The sequence below is a fragment of the Lissotriton helveticus genome, chromosome 12, assembly GCF_964261635.1.
Source record: "Lissotriton helveticus chromosome 12, aLisHel1.1, whole genome shotgun sequence".
Lineage (NCBI taxonomy): Eukaryota > Metazoa > Chordata > Amphibia > Caudata > Salamandridae > Lissotriton > Lissotriton helveticus.
This window is the reverse complement of record NC_136073.1, coordinates 818,052,227-818,070,029: the sequence shown is the minus strand read 5'-3', so window position 1 is coordinate 818,070,029 and position 17,803 is coordinate 818,052,227. Positions and strand designations below refer to the sequence as shown.

The 17,803-nt window shown below is 45.1% G+C and overlaps 2 protein-coding genes across 3 annotated transcripts in view; one reads left to right on the top strand and one right to left on the bottom strand.

Moving 5' to 3' along the window:
- Nucleotides 1-8,736, bottom strand: part of SHC1 (SHC adaptor protein 1) — a 135,747-nt gene extending 127,011 nt beyond the window's left edge. Inside the window, exon 1 of one of the 2 annotated variants that reach the window (XM_078671073.1) lies at nt 8,571-8,736. The gene's annotated coding sequence lies outside the window, so the exon portion shown is untranslated. The remainder of the gene's footprint in view (nt 1-8,570) is intronic. The other variant, XM_078671071.1, reaches the window with a different exon arrangement.
- Nucleotides 8,737-9,305: 569 nt separating this feature from the next.
- The window catches only part of CKS1B (CDC28 protein kinase regulatory subunit 1B), a 30,284-nt gene continuing 21,786 nt past the window's right edge, over nt 9,306-17,803 (top strand). Inside the window, exon 1 of the mRNA XM_078669507.1 lies at nt 9,306-9,463. Coding sequence (XP_078525633.1) covers nt 9,405-9,463 — 59 coding nt within the window. The 5' untranslated portion in view covers nt 9,306-9,404. The remainder of the gene's footprint in view (nt 9,464-17,803) is intronic.

Sequence of the window (17,803 nt, the reverse complement as noted above, 5' to 3'; positions counted from 1 at the left end):
TTCTTGTGCAGAAAAAGCAAATATGATCATGTCCTGATGCACAGTGGAAACAACAACAAGCTGAAGCACTGTACTTGGGCAGAATGCAGTCGGAAAAAATGCTATTCTAAAGTAAACTATCCCAAAACACCACATTGCTTTGCACAAGTCACCCACTACCAAGGCAAGTGGCACACCAAAAATAAAGTCAGTGCTTAAATTCCGCAATGGCACTCCAGATTTGCCGTGCACCGACAGTAGGTCCTTCTACTGCAGAACTTGAATCACCTGCGGCGAAGGCCCAAGCAATTGGTATGCACCTGCAACTTTTCACCAAGTATCACCGATAAATCTGACATTACATAAACACCACACCTGAAGGTCCTTCAAATGCAACCCACCAATGAATCCTCAACGAAGCAATACATCGAACATACTTCAACTCGAACATACTTCAACCTAAACATCGCTAGTAGCAGCTGTAAGGTGAAGCTCTATTCAAGTGCTTTTTGCAGTTAGCAAAGAGCATCCAAACTGAACATCTGCGCGAAAGGACAGTCATCATCAACAAATTGTCTTTAACTCTACCTCACATTGTAATTGTAATTGCATTTATATAGCGCTTACTACCCCTGATGAGGCGTCAAATCGCTTTTTTGGTGAGTAGAACGCTACTCCCGAACCCCTAAAGGATTAGTGTTGAATTAGTATAGTGACATAAGAAAGTAATTTAAGTGGTGGATAGGTTAGTCAATTATTTGGATTTAGAAGGATAGCGGAAGGATAGAAGAGGGGAAAAAGGTTTGTATTTATACAGAGCTAGTTACCCTTGATGGGGCGTTGAATCGCTTTTTTTGGCGAGTAGCACGCTACTCTGGAAACTCAAAGGATTAGTGTGTACTATAATGACCAAGTCTACCAAGCACCAATAGTCAATCCACTGGCGATGTGCTGCAAACACAAAATCCATACAGCCTTTCTGCAACTCACCAGTCATTCCTCCATCACCACACGCAAACACAATGTCCTCATGTCACTTGAAACACCTCTCTCCCACCTCGGACTGACCAAAGCTTTGTCGTGCCCCAAAATCTCACCTTACAGCTTTTGCATGCATGTGCCATTACCGCATTGATCGATCCTGCATGATTCCATTCACCAACAGCAATACTGCTCACCGCCAAGGCACTAACAGACAAACTCAGGTGACAAATGGATCAAATGATGGAGTAGAGAATAATTGTTGTAACCAGGCCTCGCACACCCCACCCAAGTAACGAAGCTCAGGTAACACCACATGTCACAGAAGAAACGCACAACATCCAACATAACACCATATAATCACACTCTCAACTCTATACTCAAAGTAATCCCTACTGGCTTGCATACCATTTCAAATCATGGCTTGAAAATATTTGCCCAACTATCTCGCTTATTGAAATTATGCAATAGAAAAGCTTACAAATGTATTGAGCGGCAGGAAATTAAACAAGCATTGGCAAAGCCAAATGGTCTCACCAATGCAATAGCTATTGGCTTGGCCAGCATCTCTTAGCCATGTGGTAGAGCAGCGCAACTCCTGTTCAGGATGGCTAAAAGTTAGAAACAAAGTGCTACGACGGGGCTCGTGGTTGCTGCATCATAGCATTTTTCTTTTCTGATGGTGGGTGGAGGGGGCAACACAGAACTGCGGGATGATTGGAGGGAAGAAGCAACACTTATAGCGGGAAAGTGCGAGCTGGGAGGGGATAAAGCAATATAAACAACGGGGAATAGTGGGGAGGAAGCTAAATGCAAGAGGACATGGGAGGCAGAAGAAGCAACACAGACAACAGGAGCCAGGAGGAGGACTAAGCAACACAGACAACAGGGGCATGGGGGGTGGACGAAGTAACACAGACAACAGGGTTTGGAGAGGGAAGAAGCAACACAGATAACAGGGGCACAGGAAGTGGAAGAAGCAACACGGGCAATGGGAGGGAAGAAGCAACTCAGAGAGAATTTCCATGGGGGAAGAAGAAAAAAATATAGGGGTTGGAGGAGGAGAACAAACAAAATAGTACCCCAATTACAAGCATACTAATCTAGATGAGGTAATCAGCACTTCATTCATGTTCCACACGAAAGAAGACAAAGTGATGCCGGAATGTGCCCGCCAATTAGGAGGCAGCAAATAAGAGTGGTCTGGTCATGAAGCCAATGAATGGTAACCAATAGACTGGCTCCGAACCCCTTGTTGTGTACAATCTCTCTTGCAGGCAACAGCGCATGCATGCTATCTAAGGCAAGACCTAAAAAGAATGGTCTACAGGATCGCTGGCCCATCTCAATTAGAAATGATTTAGGAACTTAGGGCCAGATTCATCAAACCAAAATCCGCTCGCAAAGGGCCAGATTCTGAGAATCTGGCCCTTTGCGAGCGGTATTTTTGCATTTGGGATGCATCATCCCAAATGCAAAAATCGCAATTTTAGGAATCGCTACATTGCGATTATTTGCATTTAAGGAATCTCAATTAGAGATTCCTTAAATGCAATGCATGAACCATTTAAAAATTGCGAATTCACAATCTGGGGCCGCTATTTACCGCGAAGTCTGACTGCGTGGTAAATAGCAAAAACTTAGAAAAATGCACTATAGTGCATTTTTCTAAGTTGTATGTTACACACACACATGTCCTTGGGACATGTGGGTGCGCAACACCAGTGTACATGACCATTTCAGGGGTGCAACAGGGTGTCCTTTGGACACCCTGGCACCCTTGAAATTGCTTCCTTATTTGCGATTCGCTAATTGCTAATCGCAAATGAGGAATGACTCCTCATTCATTCCATTGGGCCTTTAGGCCCATAGGAATGAATGGGAAAGCCATTCCTTATTTGCGATTATCAATTAGCGAATCGCAAATAAGGATACAGTAGAAATCGCTAAAAATATTGCGATTTCTACATGCATCCCGTTTTGCGAGTCTTTAATAGCGAATCCTTAAAAATCGCTATTAAGGACTCGCAAAACATGACTTTGATGAATCTGGGGGTTAACTTCTTGGTGCTGAATAAAATTTACAAAATAAAAACAAACGTTCTAGGATTATATGGAGACATCATCACATGGGCAGCATGAGCATTGACCTCTGAAGTTCAAATCTTGAAAACTAAAATGAGCAGATAAGAGTCCAACTTAAAAATAATAAAAAAAGATCAAAACAGGGAAATAACAGAAGCAAATATAATGCAATCCCATTACTGCTTTTAAGAGGTGTAAAGGATTGGATGGAGGGTTTTCCAAGGTCAGCAACTTCCTGCTCTAGACTCAGTAAAAACAAAATTCCCTACATCCGGGCCAGCAAATATTTCTATTTATATAATCATACCAGGAAATGAGGCATGCCTTATCAAACTTAATGATATCATTTAGAATTAATCTGGAAAGAGTAGCAAAGGATTTGTACAAAATCCAACAGCAGTGCCATGGCACCATATTATTTAATTCTCTAAAGACCTTACTATACGTTCTTCATGTCTTACAAAACTGGAAGATGTATATTGTCAAAGTGCTTCTAAATCAACAGCACTTTTTTACACCACACCTTGATACAACGTGGAATCATTCAACTAACACACAAGTTATAATACACAGTTCACACAAGAACATCCTAGTCTGCAATGCTGCCCCTCAAACACTCAGCATTGGCGGACTTATGGATACCTGACTGGCCAGTTGCCAAAAAATACTAATGGTACATTCTAGATCGAACACATTTTGTATTCACATTAACCAACATGAATTGTTACGATAGTAAACTACTGCCCGCTAATAACCCACTATCTAACACTATGAAACATGTGTAGTAACGGCCAGAGCTGCTGACTTTGGAACTGGGGAACCAGGTTCGAGTCTAGGCCTCGGCACAACATCCTGCGATTCTAGGCAAATCGCTTTTGTAATGTAGCTGGTGCTCACGTGAAACGCCCCAATACCTTCAGGTCGAGAGTTCGCACTATATATATATATATCTATCAGATTGATAGAATACCCAAACCGTATGAAATTGCGCAGAAATTAACAAATTGCTACAGTGTCACGCTATTAGTAGAAAGCACACCTGCTGTTGACACAATATTATATAAAATACCCCTCTGAAGTCTGCCTAAAGACAAATGTCCGCGTCTCATAGGTCTCATACTCCAAAAATAACTTGGAATGAAAAATACCTACATATATACACATACAAAGAGTATCACCCTTTTCATCCATTAGTTTGTTCGACTACTGTTTATATATTGCTTGCTCCACCATAGCAGAAGTTGTCCTCACTGATGGAAGAGTGTCCCTCTACAGGGAGAGCTGCAGTGATTGTCTCTTGGTGTGTGTGTGTGTGTTTTTCTTCTTCAGGTAAGGTGGAAGAATCCTGATGGGGAGAATGTATTTATTGGTTATGGGGTTGTGTGGCTGTGTCCTCTAATGGTAATCTTCTCTTCATGCAGCTAAGACCTGGAGTTGCAAACTCCTCTATGGTAGATGGCGATATGCTGCATGTGTCAATGCTTCTGGGCGTGCCAGTCTTTCAGTCTTTCAAAACGGGAGGGCAGGAGTTACTGTATTCCATCATTGATGATGGCGCATCTATGAGTGCAGGTTGGTGTAGCCATCTGCTGTCATGGATGTGGGACACTACCATTGGTGAAGGTTTGGGCGTTTGCCTGTGTTGTCCTTCTTATAATCTGGGCTAGCAGTTGGCTTTTTGGGTTTTTCGCTATCCTTTAGGCAAAGATCATGGTAGTCTTCATCCTTAAGAGACATGGTGCATTCATACAGGGCAGGGTTGAAGTCACTATCTACTCTTGGATTTGAGATCATTCTAACACCTATGGGGAAGCCTCATACTTCTTGAGAAAAAATACAAGGTTATCTTACAGGTGCGAGTTGGCCATCCCTTCGTCCATTCATGTTTATACTGTCATCCTCTTCCCAACCTCATGAATGTTTTCACTCCTCATCCTCTCATCTCAGTTCAGTGAATGCAGTTTCTGTTCATCACCACAATAACACACATTGATTGAAATTAACAGACATACGGGAAATTATAGTTTCTGCCTCTGTTACCTCAACTGCTAGCTCCCGTCTGATCTTTATGGACTTTAGATGCTGCACCCTCTCTCTTCCACTCCAGGAAGGCCAACGCCAGAATGCAGCTTTGCTCTTGGACCCTAACCTGAACTGCTCACCTCCTGGAGGGTCTGGTCTGGGCACAAAAGCATCCACAAGCAGACATCAGTTGCCAGCCTAAGACCATCCTCCCAGTCCTACAAGAGACTACAGAGCTCACCAGGTGAGGATGGGCAGGGACACTATGAAGAAGGAGACATCTGACCAATATGATGAACAAGTGCAGATGAGCTAACTTGATTAGCGAACCTGCTGGATGTGTATACTCACCTTACTTTGATAGTGCGGCCCAGCAGAACACATCCCCTCTCAAAGGGGGGGGGGAAGTGCTGCTTTGGAATTTCCATTCGTAAACAGCCAGGTGGGACTGAAGCACTCTGCATACGAAGTCACATGAACTGTTTTAGTTTGGTATCAGGAACAAGTAGGAGAGGATGGTGCTTTGTAGATGTAGCTCGAGAGCAGAGGAAAAAACAATAGGTCTATCGCTGGCAACCAAGATGCTCTCTTAAGAAAGAGGTTTTTTTTTTTTTTTTTAAAGGAGAGTCATGTGTGCAGTACCTATTTAGTCCAGATATGCAAATGGTGTGCTTAGGCCAGGCATGGTAGCATGTTACTATTTTCTAGTAGCAGACGGCACAACATATCTTGAAGGCGGTGCAAGCTTGCAGTGGGGTGCCAACATATGTGTGCATTGGTGGGGATAACAGGTCATATTTCTTTAAGATTTTTTTGCATAAAAGGTGCCCTTAGTTGGGGGGTGGGTAAGAAAGTTAGCAAGTTGTCCAAATTGGAAAGGACCAAGGCTTAAGCAGTGAAGCTCGCGTCCAGAAGACATGGGGCAACTTCAGGTACAGTATGGTTTATTACTTTGTGGATCTATCAGCTCTGAAGAAAAGCTTGCTGTCCCTCATTAAATAAGCAACCCTGAGGTATGAATCTTTTCAGGTTTGGGAGCGATTTCAGACCTGGGCTTGCTAGGCGCTATTGGTGATTTGGATAAACTCTAACCTGGTAGGGTTCACTTTAAGATAGATGATCCAGGATTGGAGGAGAGCAGACAATTCTGGAGTTTTCATGAAGTTGCTGGCTATGAACAGGCCTTACATTTTAATAGACAATTGGTAGATGGATTTTTGACGTACTGCACAGGGGACTTAAAATCACAGGATTCTAGATGACAACTCGAGGAGCATTTGGATATTGGAGAGGGACAAAATGAACCTTTGTGGTATGTACCGCATAACCCATGTGATTCTACAGAATTAATCCATGATGGTCAATGTTTCTGAAGGCTCATAGTAGATTGAGAAGGGCCCGGAGCGGGAATCACCATTGTCTTTGATTAGGGCATCATCTACGGCTGGAAGGAGGGATCTGCTGCTGGTTGATCTATGCTTGCTTCCTAGATGGGAGGCAAATTTGGGGTGAGAATACAATTTTACTGCATGGATGGACCAATCAGTGGTATTACTGTTGCGAGTCTGCATGAGGAGGACAAGGATGAATGTGTTTCCTGTTGCATTCGATTGCACAATGAGGTGCTGCATGATGCTCACGGGTATCAAGGTGGTTGCCGAGAGCATTTCTCATGGTTTTGAAGCTGCGGGTTCCGGATAGGATGATATCACAAAAAAAAAGGTTTTTGGTCTAGCGGGTGTCACTGTCACTAAGATGAACGTAATTATCTTAATTAACGAGGTAGTTCAATATGAGCTACTACCCTCCACTCGATTAGCACAGTATTCTTCCCTTTGATGCCAAAACTATACTTATTATCAAAGCAAACATGTTTGATTTATAAGTCAGGACTTAAGTGAGATTTCAGCTTATCAATAATATTTTATATTGTTCAACTACTTACTCTCTAGAAACTATACACCACATTTGAATTTGGCATTCTAGCCCTACCAGCTCCGTGATGGAAATATATTCTTAATACATTAGTAGGCGCGCACAAGAATTTAAAGGAAACCATGTTAGTATTAAGCCTCAGTAAAAGGGCTTACAAACATAATTTTTCAAGCCGCAAGAAGGCTGACTGAGACCACTTCTTCCTGAAAAAGACATGCAAACTATGGCAGATAAGACACAATAGCTCTGAGCACTTCCTGTCACATTTTACAGAACTGAGTAAAAAATGTCAAGTACTGAAAACTAAGACGGGGTACTGTGGGGCAATTTACTAATGCAAAATTCAGCGTTGCATAAACATACAAATACAGAAGCAACCCCACTGAAGACACCGTAGTTCCGTGGCTCTGCAGATTGACCAATGCTAATCTGCAGTGCTGGTCACAATGTAAATAAGGCCAGCAAGTACAAAGTAGGGTGAGTCAACACAGAGGGATAGTCAGGAGGAAGTGAGGAATGACTCAGTTGCAGCACCTCGAGGAACTGAGCCAGGGACCAACCCCGAGAACAGCTGCAAGGACGTGGGGACTCCACTTTCGGGCTCTTAAGTTGTGCAAGGAAGCAGCTGAGTAAAATCAGCATGGTGAAATAAGGAGGGGAACAAAGCGTAGAGGGAAAAGAAAACATTTTGGGAGGCTGAGAGAACAAATAGCAAGGAGGTTCCCTCAGTCCACCAGTGAGGCCGTGATAGCGGGGTAGTGAGCCAGAGACAGGCAAAGTGCTTAGAGTTGTAGAAATGAAAGCTGTCAAGAGATCTCGGGGAGCTCTTTGCAGAAGAAAGAATTTTAGGATAGAAAGCACACTGGTGGAAAGTGGGTATGAGCAGGCCCCCTGGAATCATGCTATTGTGCTAATGAAGTGATACTATTACAAAATATACAGCATAATGTGCCTTTTATTGACGCATAATTTAGACTCAATGCAACTGAAACTCACCGGGGAGAGTTAAAGTAGTCTAATGGAAAAAAGAACCAAGGGGAGTTAAATTCACATTAACGATAAGATGGACATGTGGACCGGTGATGAGCTGCATCGAACGGGCAACATCACACTAAAGAGAGGGGTACTTCTAGGAAAGGGATCTTGGAGAGTAAATGACCCTTCATAGGAAAAAGTTCTGCAGAAAGGAAAAGTGCCCCTGATAGTTAAAGAGCTATGGCAAACAGTGAACTTATAACAAAGAGCAACTAAATACCAGAGAGTGACCCAACAGGGAGGGGGTGTTCACCAATAACAGCAACACGTTACCGGCAGAGAAGGGAGCAGACTCAAAAGGAGGGTCTGGCGAACAGTGGTAGGAACCATAGCTAACAAATGGGGGAAACAGCAGACAGGAAAAAGGATTTCTGACAAATCACATGTCACTGTAATAAGTGGAAAGTCAACTGACAGAGAGGTAACCGACTAGAGTAAAGAGTCACACCAAAAAAGGGGATCAAACGAAAAGAGGGGAGCATCGATTGATTCCTTCTTTGCACAGTTCCTACTCTCTTTTATGCCATGCTTACCAGGGCCGCATGGATCCCGCTCCACGATCTAGGGAGGTCTCCTCCCTTACCACTGCCTCCCAGGGCTTTCAGAAACTTCAAAGCAGGGGAATATTAAACTTTCTGTAGCTTCTCTCTAGCCAACTCCTGGCCACTTCCGGTTCATCGCGTCATTTCTGACGTATGAGCTGTGCTGAAACGAGAGACACCCCAGTTAACAACATCAAAAAGCGCATGCGCCTGGTGTCAAGTCAGCCGGCCATAGTGAAGTCAGGTAATCACCACTGTGAAGCGGAGTGACACTTGGAATCATTGAAAGCGAGAATGAACATCAACGGTCAAGCCCTCGCTACTGCTTAACCGGCTTAAACAGAATTCCCTACTTAGTGATAATTCCCACAAAGCGATGAAAAGCTGAGAAGTGACCGAAAATTTGTCAAAAGATTAATGCAGGTCAATATCTCATCAATTAAAAGAGACTTAAAAGAATCTCAAGAAAATTAAAATTATTTATTTAAAGAGAGAAATATGGTTCCTTTATACGCAGAAATATGTGTATCCATGCTAAACATTTGTTTCCTTCACATTCAGCAACAATCATTACTTTAGGGAAATGTTTAGCTCGTACGCATCCGTACGCCACATGTTACGTAGAAGCTCCTCTCTAAGATGGCCGCTGGCTTCCTTGAACAAACCTGTACAGCATCCTCGCGACTAGGTTCGTGTCACGTGCCAGTGGCGCCGAGGACGTCACGGTTTTAGTTCAATGGCCAGCTGCGGCGCGAGCGTGTTTGAAAGTGAGGCTGCGCGCCGGGTTCTGTCAGCGGTTGAAGTGGGTGAACGCGCACCGGCACGATGTCCTATAAACAGATCTACTACAGTGACAAGTACGACGACGAGGAGTACGAGTACCGGTGAGCGGAGGGGCCGCACGGGCACTCGCGCTAGTGCTTTATTTATTGTTATAGAAGTTTTTTTATGTTGGCGCATGCGCAGCAGCTGGCGCCTGTCTATTGAACAGACCATAGCAGACAACCTTAACAGCCCTTCTCTTGTATTTATTTATTTTTTACCCTGGCTGCTTGCTTTCTGTGTGCGTCGTCTTTTATTTACAAAGAAAACTATAACGTTTTACCACAATCAAAGCCTGATATCGCTAGTCATCCTTTGTGTCACATAGTTTAGGGGACCTTATTCTCGCTCTTGATCAAAAGTTTAAACGTTTTATGAATCGTTTGGCGCCTCCATGGCTTTGTCGCAGTGTTTGACGAAACTCTATAGAAATAGGGAGATTAGTAATCCACCCACTGCCCTACAATCAATTCAATTTAGAAGGTGCAATAACTTATTTTTTTTATGGCGGTGCCTCAAGTGGCTGCTGTGCAGGATTCATGTTAGTCCACTTACTGAGGCTTTTTGACCTTCCTGTGTCTGCCTTTGCGTATCAGCTTCTATAAGCAATGTTAATTAGGAATGCAGTTGTACACTGCAGGTTCATGGGTCTCCACTTCTTCTAGTCCATCACATGCTAGAGTGACTGCAGTAGTGCTGCCGTGTTAGCCTTCAGGATCTTGTTTTTTTCCCCGTGTGGATGTCAAGGCCATGTTGTAATAATAATAATAATAATAATAATAATCCACATTTGTAAAGCGCACAATCACCCGTAAGGGTCTCTAGGCGCTGGGGGCCGTCGGGAAGATTAAGCAAGCTATTGCCCAGAGTCACATGGTGCTGGGCTAATCTGCCGCCGGTGCCAGGAATCGAACCGTGATCCCCAGATTCCGGAGTCAGTCGCCCTAGCCGCGGCGCCACACCTCTTCCATACCATTGTACTGATGTGGCTTCCACTTTGTCGGTCTTCTCTTGCATTTGCAGATGAGTATGGGAAAGTAGGGCCATCGCTTGCAAAGTCCTGGTCATTGAGCTGCGTCCAAGGTGTCCACCTAATCCAATTTCTTTATTCTTTTCTTGCTGTGGATATCTTCATGATCCAGTCTGTGGACAGCAGGAAGACAAAAGGCTAGAGCAAAAAACTCTGGCCAGGGGTGGAGAATCATATCGCTTGAACCACGTCTGTTTTTATAATGGGCAAGAAGATTTAGTGTATATTTTGTTGGATGGACAAGTAGACATAAAATCACTAAACACTGGTCTCTGCTTTCCAGCTCTGTGGCACAGTGAACCGGAAGCGCGCTGTCCCAGAAGTGAAGCTGGGGAGCCGACACGGACATAGAAACGGAGAGGAGGAGGGTGCTGTCTGTGCAGCTGCTGTCATGTAGAGGCCAGTGAGTGCAGGAGCGGAGGGACTGGCACAGGGGCCACATGAGCCTAGAGTGACAGGGAACAGAGGCATAGCACAGGCCCAGGAGAGGGGGCCGAGAGGCAGCAGACACAAGCCTGCAGAGGACTGGAAGGAGGGGGCTCAGAGACAGACCTCGGAGAGAGGAAGGCCAGGCCTGAGGATACCCAGGGGGGCAGAAGCTATCTTTGGGTTAATTAGGACAGTGGGAAGGAGAAAAGGCTGTCTGCCCAAGGCACAAGGGGAAAAGCCAGTCAGTAGCACAAAGAGGTTGGCCAGGAGGGCGGAGACTGGCCAGACAGTGGGACAGCGAGAGACTGCCCACCTGGTAGAGATGGACTACCCTGGGACAGAGACAGGTTCATGGTAGCTCTGATTGGTGCAGTGGGCAGGCTGCTCAGAGGGGAGGCCCGAAAGAGCCCATCTGAGAGTCAGAGCCTGATGCAGGGGAAAGGCAGCTTGGGGATTACAGACAGAACGGGCCCGCAGAGTGCAGCCTGTGGACTGGGATAGGTGTGCCTCCCTGTCGGGGTGGGTCAGGGGTGGGGGGGCAGGGGAAGGAGAAAGGGGCGGCCAACAGAGGAGGGGAGCTTGCAGCATGGGACAAGAGAGAGACTGAGGTGGCCGACTGGCCCTGGGCACTGAGCAGAGAAGAGGCTGCAGGTAAGTGACTTCCCTGGGATGCAGCTGTGAGGCAGATACATTGCCAGTGTTAGTATCACCCTCTGCCTCCATTCCGTCATGAGGCTGCAGCCGTGGGGGCATAGACACCTCCTTCCACAGACCTTCATCACTTGGCACCAGCCCACCTTGCGCCTTACCTCATATACCTCACTAACATTTCTCCTTAGCACAGGTTGTTGGTCGTCCGCTTTTACCTGTCTCTGAAGTCCTTCTATGCATCCCTCTAGGTCCATGGAAGTTAGCTGTGTCCTCTTTTGCTCTGTTACTTTTCCTCTCGGTGAACGTACCTCAGTGGCTCCTTTGTCCATTGGATGGGCTCTGTTCTCCAGTTCTCTATGCTCATTCATTTTTACACCCCTCGCCTGTGGTATCGCATGCAGTTTCAGTTGTGAAATTTAGTAAGTTGTTGCCCCCTGCCCCACCCCAACCCTTAAAGGGTGAATTCTGCATTTGGGGAATGCTGTTGGAGTCTTATAGGTTTTCAGCTTTTTTCAGTGGCGGCTGCTCCCAGGAAGCAGCAGTGAGGTGGGGGGGACACTTGCCTGCCTACTGGCTGGCCGCTACCTCTCCTCTGTCCTCTTCCTGGCTTCCTCTGTCCTCTTCCTGGCTTCCTCTGTGGAAACATGAAGCTCCCCATAGCCAGGTAAGAACAGCAATGAAAGAGTGTTACTTGTTTGAAAAACACAAGTGTTAGAGCACAAAAGGAAAAACAACACCTATTTGGTGTGTTTAGAAAGCCCTCCCTCACCGACCTGGTCGGTGACATGCTTCATCATCGGGCCCCACTGGGAGTGACCGAGTGTCACCCCAGTGTGCTTCAACGCCAGATTTACTGCGGAGCGGGTAATGTGAAGATGTGAGAGCTAAGTGATAGACTATGTGAAAAAAGTGACGTGGTGTGTTTAAAAATGCCTATATTGTATCAAAAATTGATTTAATGGCTGATCAATAAGGACATGTTAAAAATGTGTTGGCAAACTAGACCAACTAAGTTGAATGGTCTGTTTCCAATATTCTTAGGTGATGGTCAACATGTTTCTGCCAATGTTGGTATAATTAACCTGGCATTCGTCAGGACCTATGGTGAATTATGCCCCGGCGGTATGGACATGCTAAGGCCCACCCTACCAAGGGACGTGAAAGTTAAGTCTTCTGAAAAAGTGCAAATGGTAAGGGGACCACACATAAAATATCAGTGGTGAGAACCCTTCCTGGTCTCTGGATTAGAGGCTCCAAAAATTAAAATGCACCTGCGGAGACAAATGACGCACACAAACATCAAGAGACAAACAAACAATTAGTTTCAACTCTCGAGTTTGGGAGTATCAAAATTGTGACTAGTGCTCATGTAGACCGACAAATCCACACATCACTAAACTATCTGTAGATTTAGGTGACACCGCCTGCAGGTGTGTGCTAAGCTGCGTCGAAAACAGCAGTTTGGAGTGAAGACGATCAATAACAATGCCCGCGCTGGTGGGCAATGGGAGTCGCCCACCGGAGCGCGTGTGTGATACAATGCGCATGGGGGGGGGGCAAGAGGAATACTTGACACTATGGGGAAAAAGTGAAGCTATAGTAGTAAGCCCTTAGACAACGCGGAACGCGTTGTATATGTGCCACAGGCGGATCAATGGGCCAAAGGCCAGTGACCGCTAACCCCCGCAATGAAAGAATAAAATGCGGAAATTCTCACTTGGAAGGTGATAAAATATCACCACATAGACCACGGGAGGGGGGTGATGGCGTTTTTGGCACACCCTGCAAAAGAACGAACAACAGAACAAACTGTAAAAGAAGCCGTGAGAAGTACTTAGCTGGTAAAGGTAATGCGAGCTCGGAAACACTCACGCCCACAACGCCAGGCACCCGTTTGTGAACCTGCACGATCCCTCTGAACCGGGTCTCGACGATGGGCTCCCGGTGCAGCAGAGCGGAATAAGTAGCGTGAACAGGGCGAGCAACGCTCTCATTTCCGGGGTGGGCGTGGTTTCGTCGCGCGTGCGTGGAGTGCTCCAGTGGGCGGTGACACAGAGGTAAACAGTACTGTGTCACTGATGGAAGACTAGAGCGCTAAGACCGCTCGATATGATACAGAACAAACAAAACTTTAATCAAATTGTGTTGACATGGGAGCGTGGCCATACGGAGATAAAAAAAAAGTGCACACACTCACAAGGGAAGTATTCGTATCCCAACCGCGTCAATGAATACGGGATTAGTCCAAGTCTGGAAAGCAGAACGGAGAGACATAGTTCTATATCAATGGGATGACAAAGAAGAGGGATTATATGTCACAGTGGTGACAAAAAACAGGGTTTTCAGCTTTTTTCAGTGGCGGCTGCTCCCAGGAAGCAGCAGTGAGGTGGGGGGGACACTTGCCTGCCTACTGGCTTGCCGCTACCTCTCCTCTGTCCTCTTCCTGGCTTCCTCTGTGGAAACATGAAGCTCCCCATAGCCAATCATAGCCATGGTTCGGCACTCAGTCAGGGATAAGCAGCCTGGGCATGTTCTCCACACTGGCTGTAGTAGAGCCTGCATGGAGAACATGCAAAGTGCGCATGAATGTTTGGCCTTCCCGTGAGGGCTGGTTAAACATTCATGCGCTCTTACATAATGCCCACCACCCCTCCCTTGCTCTGAGAGCAGAGCAGATCCACCCTCCCCACTGAGAGGCTGCAGCAGGAACAAAAAAAATAATGATAATGCTAGCTATTATGATTTTATTTTTCCTTTTACCTGTGGCAACGCTCCTCCGTCTTTAAAGGTGGATTTACAGTGATGTCAAGAGGGACAACACAAAAAAATAAGTGGGAGTTGAGGTGTGGTTTATGCTTTCAATCTTTCCGAAGTTGTTGGATTGAGAACGAATTCCCATCATGGTTGTAATATCTACATTCTTCTGATTGTGTGCAAGTATGCACTTTATGCTCTTGGCTGCTTTTCCCTCCTGCAGAAGTTATCTTTTCGGCTCCAGCCACCTGTGCACTGGAGTAGATGACTTCAGCTCTCTTTTCTGTGATCAATGGTGAGTTCTCTGTCTAGAATATGCTTGTCTGCTACCTCGTTTGTGGACCTGTGCAGACTGCCTAGCTGTAAAATATTTATGCACATCGCACCCTCTGTGACTAGTTGAGGGGGGGATTCTTGCTCCAGGGCCGGGTGTAGGGGCAACACTTGCTTCTTGACCTAGTGTTTTAGAGGATTAATAAGAGTGGCAATCAGACTGTTTTAGAGGACTGGCGAGACTGGGTCATGGGTCTTGTTTGAGTGTAGGTATAGTGGCTCGTGGACCTGTGTTAATTGGGTGTTAGTGGGTTGCTGACTTGTGGCCGGGTTTGGGAGGGAGGTTGGGTGCTGGTGTCTGGTTTAGGGGGTGCAGGCTCAACTTTGTTGCATGGTTGGAGACTCCTGGGTCTTGTTGATAGGCTGGAGACTCCTGTGCGTGATCTAGAAGTGGATGGAGACTCCTGGGAGCGCTCTACAGGGCTTTGGCTTGTGGGACAAAATTAGGGAGGCACTGGTGCATATGCTCAGTTTAGGGGTGCTGTTTTCTGAGCTGAGATAATATCGCAGGTGCTGTTTTCTGAGCCCAGTTTAAGTCGAGAGTGTTAGTTCTTGGGACCAGTTTAAATGTGGGTGTGCCGGTTCCTGGTCTCAATATAATCGGGAAAGGTTGCTGGTTCCTGGAGCAAGGTTATGTATTATCAATTCTGCCCTCACTTAAAGCGGACTGTGATATCCTGCGTGTATGGTAAGCAGTGGTAAATGTACGTATTTTCACATAAACTAGACACAGTTGTTTGTCTGTCAGCCCTTAAAATTGATGTATGAAGTAGGTGGGACAAGTGGATTTTACAGGACCTGTAGATTTCAGTACCATTTTTGTCCCTTGGCCAAGTAGATTATTAAAAAAATTACACACCCCTGCCTGGCGGACTCTGGTCCTCACTTCAACGGTTTCTGTGAGTTCTCCATGAATTACCTTGCAGGTCATTCCCTCATAGGAGTTCTTGGTGATTGTTATGAGTTTTTATGGCACACCTTTGTGGCAGAGGGTTTCAAAAGGGTCTCTCTGTCTACACTGTTGAATGCGTTTTCATAGTCATTTAATTTTACATAAAGAAAGGAGTTCCATTCCATCGACTGCTCAACGATGATGGGCAGTGTGGTAATTTGGTGTGTACATATCTCTTTGCGGAAGCCAGGTTACTGGTCTGGTAATTGAGCGTTAACTTCTTCCTTCATTCCGTTCAGAATGACTCTGCTGAACACTTTGCCTGGGGCTGAAAGATGAGTTATCCCTCTGTAGTTTGTAGAGTAACTCATGTCACCTTTCTTGGGGATCTTGATGGGAAGTCCCTCCCAGTCTGACAGTACCACTTCTTCTTTCCAGATCCTTCCAAACATGGGGTAGAGCATGTCTACTGATGTTTCAATGTCTGCCTTCAGTCCCTCTTCAGGAATGTTGTGGGGTCCTGCTGCCTTCCCATTTCTCAGATGTTTGATGCCTTGATGTATTTCTGTCTTGATTAGTCTGCTGCAGTCGATTGGCAAGTCCTAGCCGTCTGTATGTCTGGTGTAGACTGCAGCACCCAAAGTTTTATATAGTGCGAACTTGACCCGAAATCGGGTATCAGTGCTTCACATGAGCACCAGTTGTGTTACATGAGGGAACATTCATTTTTGTTAGGCACAGACGGATTGTGTTAGTCCAGAATCACAGAATCTTGAGCGTCATTGCTGAGACTCGAACCTGGTTCCCCAGATATGAGGTCGCCCGCCCTTGTCGTTAGACTACATCCTCTCCTTTCAATGATTGTCTTCCCAGCTTTGCCTTTAACAGGTCTTTCTGGCTTGCTGTATCTGCTGGAAAGTTTCCTCGTTAGATTCCCTTAGTTTTCATTTATGAATGTATAGCTTCATTTATGAATGTGTAGGTTCATTTATGAGTGTGGAGCTCAATATTTTATTGTATTGCAACATGTATATCCACTTACTATCACTAAGTGGGGCAATTTAGAGCTTGTCCACTTAGCATGCTGCGCTGAGTAGAGTGTGGTTGGAAAGTTGTTGTCTTTGTTTTTGATCCTATGTGCAGGGTTGTGGAATTTGATCAAATATCTGCTTGTCCATGGGACTGGTTGCTTGATAAATCTACTTTTCCTGTAAACAAATCTACTTGTCCCTTTGGTGGCACATAGTGTGGTGAGAAATGATGGCAGCAGTTTGCTTAAAAAACTCTGTTAACAGCCTCTGTTATAATGTGAGGGCCCTTGCTATAGTAGAGTTTGAATATTATCAATTCACTGAGTTGCCACCTTTCCGCAGATCTTCATATTGGGCAGGTAGCCGCAAGCAATCATTTCAGGTTTGGACTGCACTTTTGAGTCTGTGCAAGCCAATTAACATGCATGTTTTCGGGGTTTTCACCTGCTCTTCTCTAATTTTCTCATACTGAGAAAGATTGGAAATACTCCTGACAAGGGCTGAAGTAAAGCGTATTCCAGGGTGTGAACAAATGAGTTGGAAGAAAAGTGAATTTGTAAAGGCTTAACAGATTTCCACATGAGCAAATCGACACATGCATATCTGCTCGTGCTAAAATGTAGTTCAGTAATTTTCTCAGAGGACCATTCCCTGGCCTACTTATGTAAATTCATGAAAGCCGTAAATTTGTACTAATGCAAGAACGTATACCAGGGTGCGCTTTTGTGACTTCTTTAAAAAATTGGGCTCCTAATTAGGTCTGGCGTTAACCAAGACATTTTGTTTATATAAAAAGTCTGTCACCCTCACGGGTGAGTAGCGCGCTCTACAAATGTATTGATTGTCTCTTTATCTATCTGCCAACTGGCTTCAGAGTGAGTGACAGCATTTCGCTCTTTCTCAAGGTGCATATCGTCACAGTTTTAAGTAACGGGAACTACTATGATAATAGGTGCATTTTGAGACCAAAATAGTTTTACTTTTTTGCCAATGTTTGTTATAATGGTGAGGGCATGGCAGCTCCCACAAAATTAAAGCTTTACAATAATTAAGTCGGAGCAAGACGCGTAGTGGTAAAAACCAAAAGGCTGACCACAATGTCTGACCTATTGGCTTTGCTGGTGCTTGTTTATTTTTGTATTCCCCATAATCTTGTTGAAACTGCCGGTTGTACTGATTTTTCCATTATGATTATTTTTGGAAATACTAGCATGTATCAACACATTTTACTAAATGATGCATCAAAGAAATGGTCCCAAAAATTCCACAGTAGTTAAGCAAA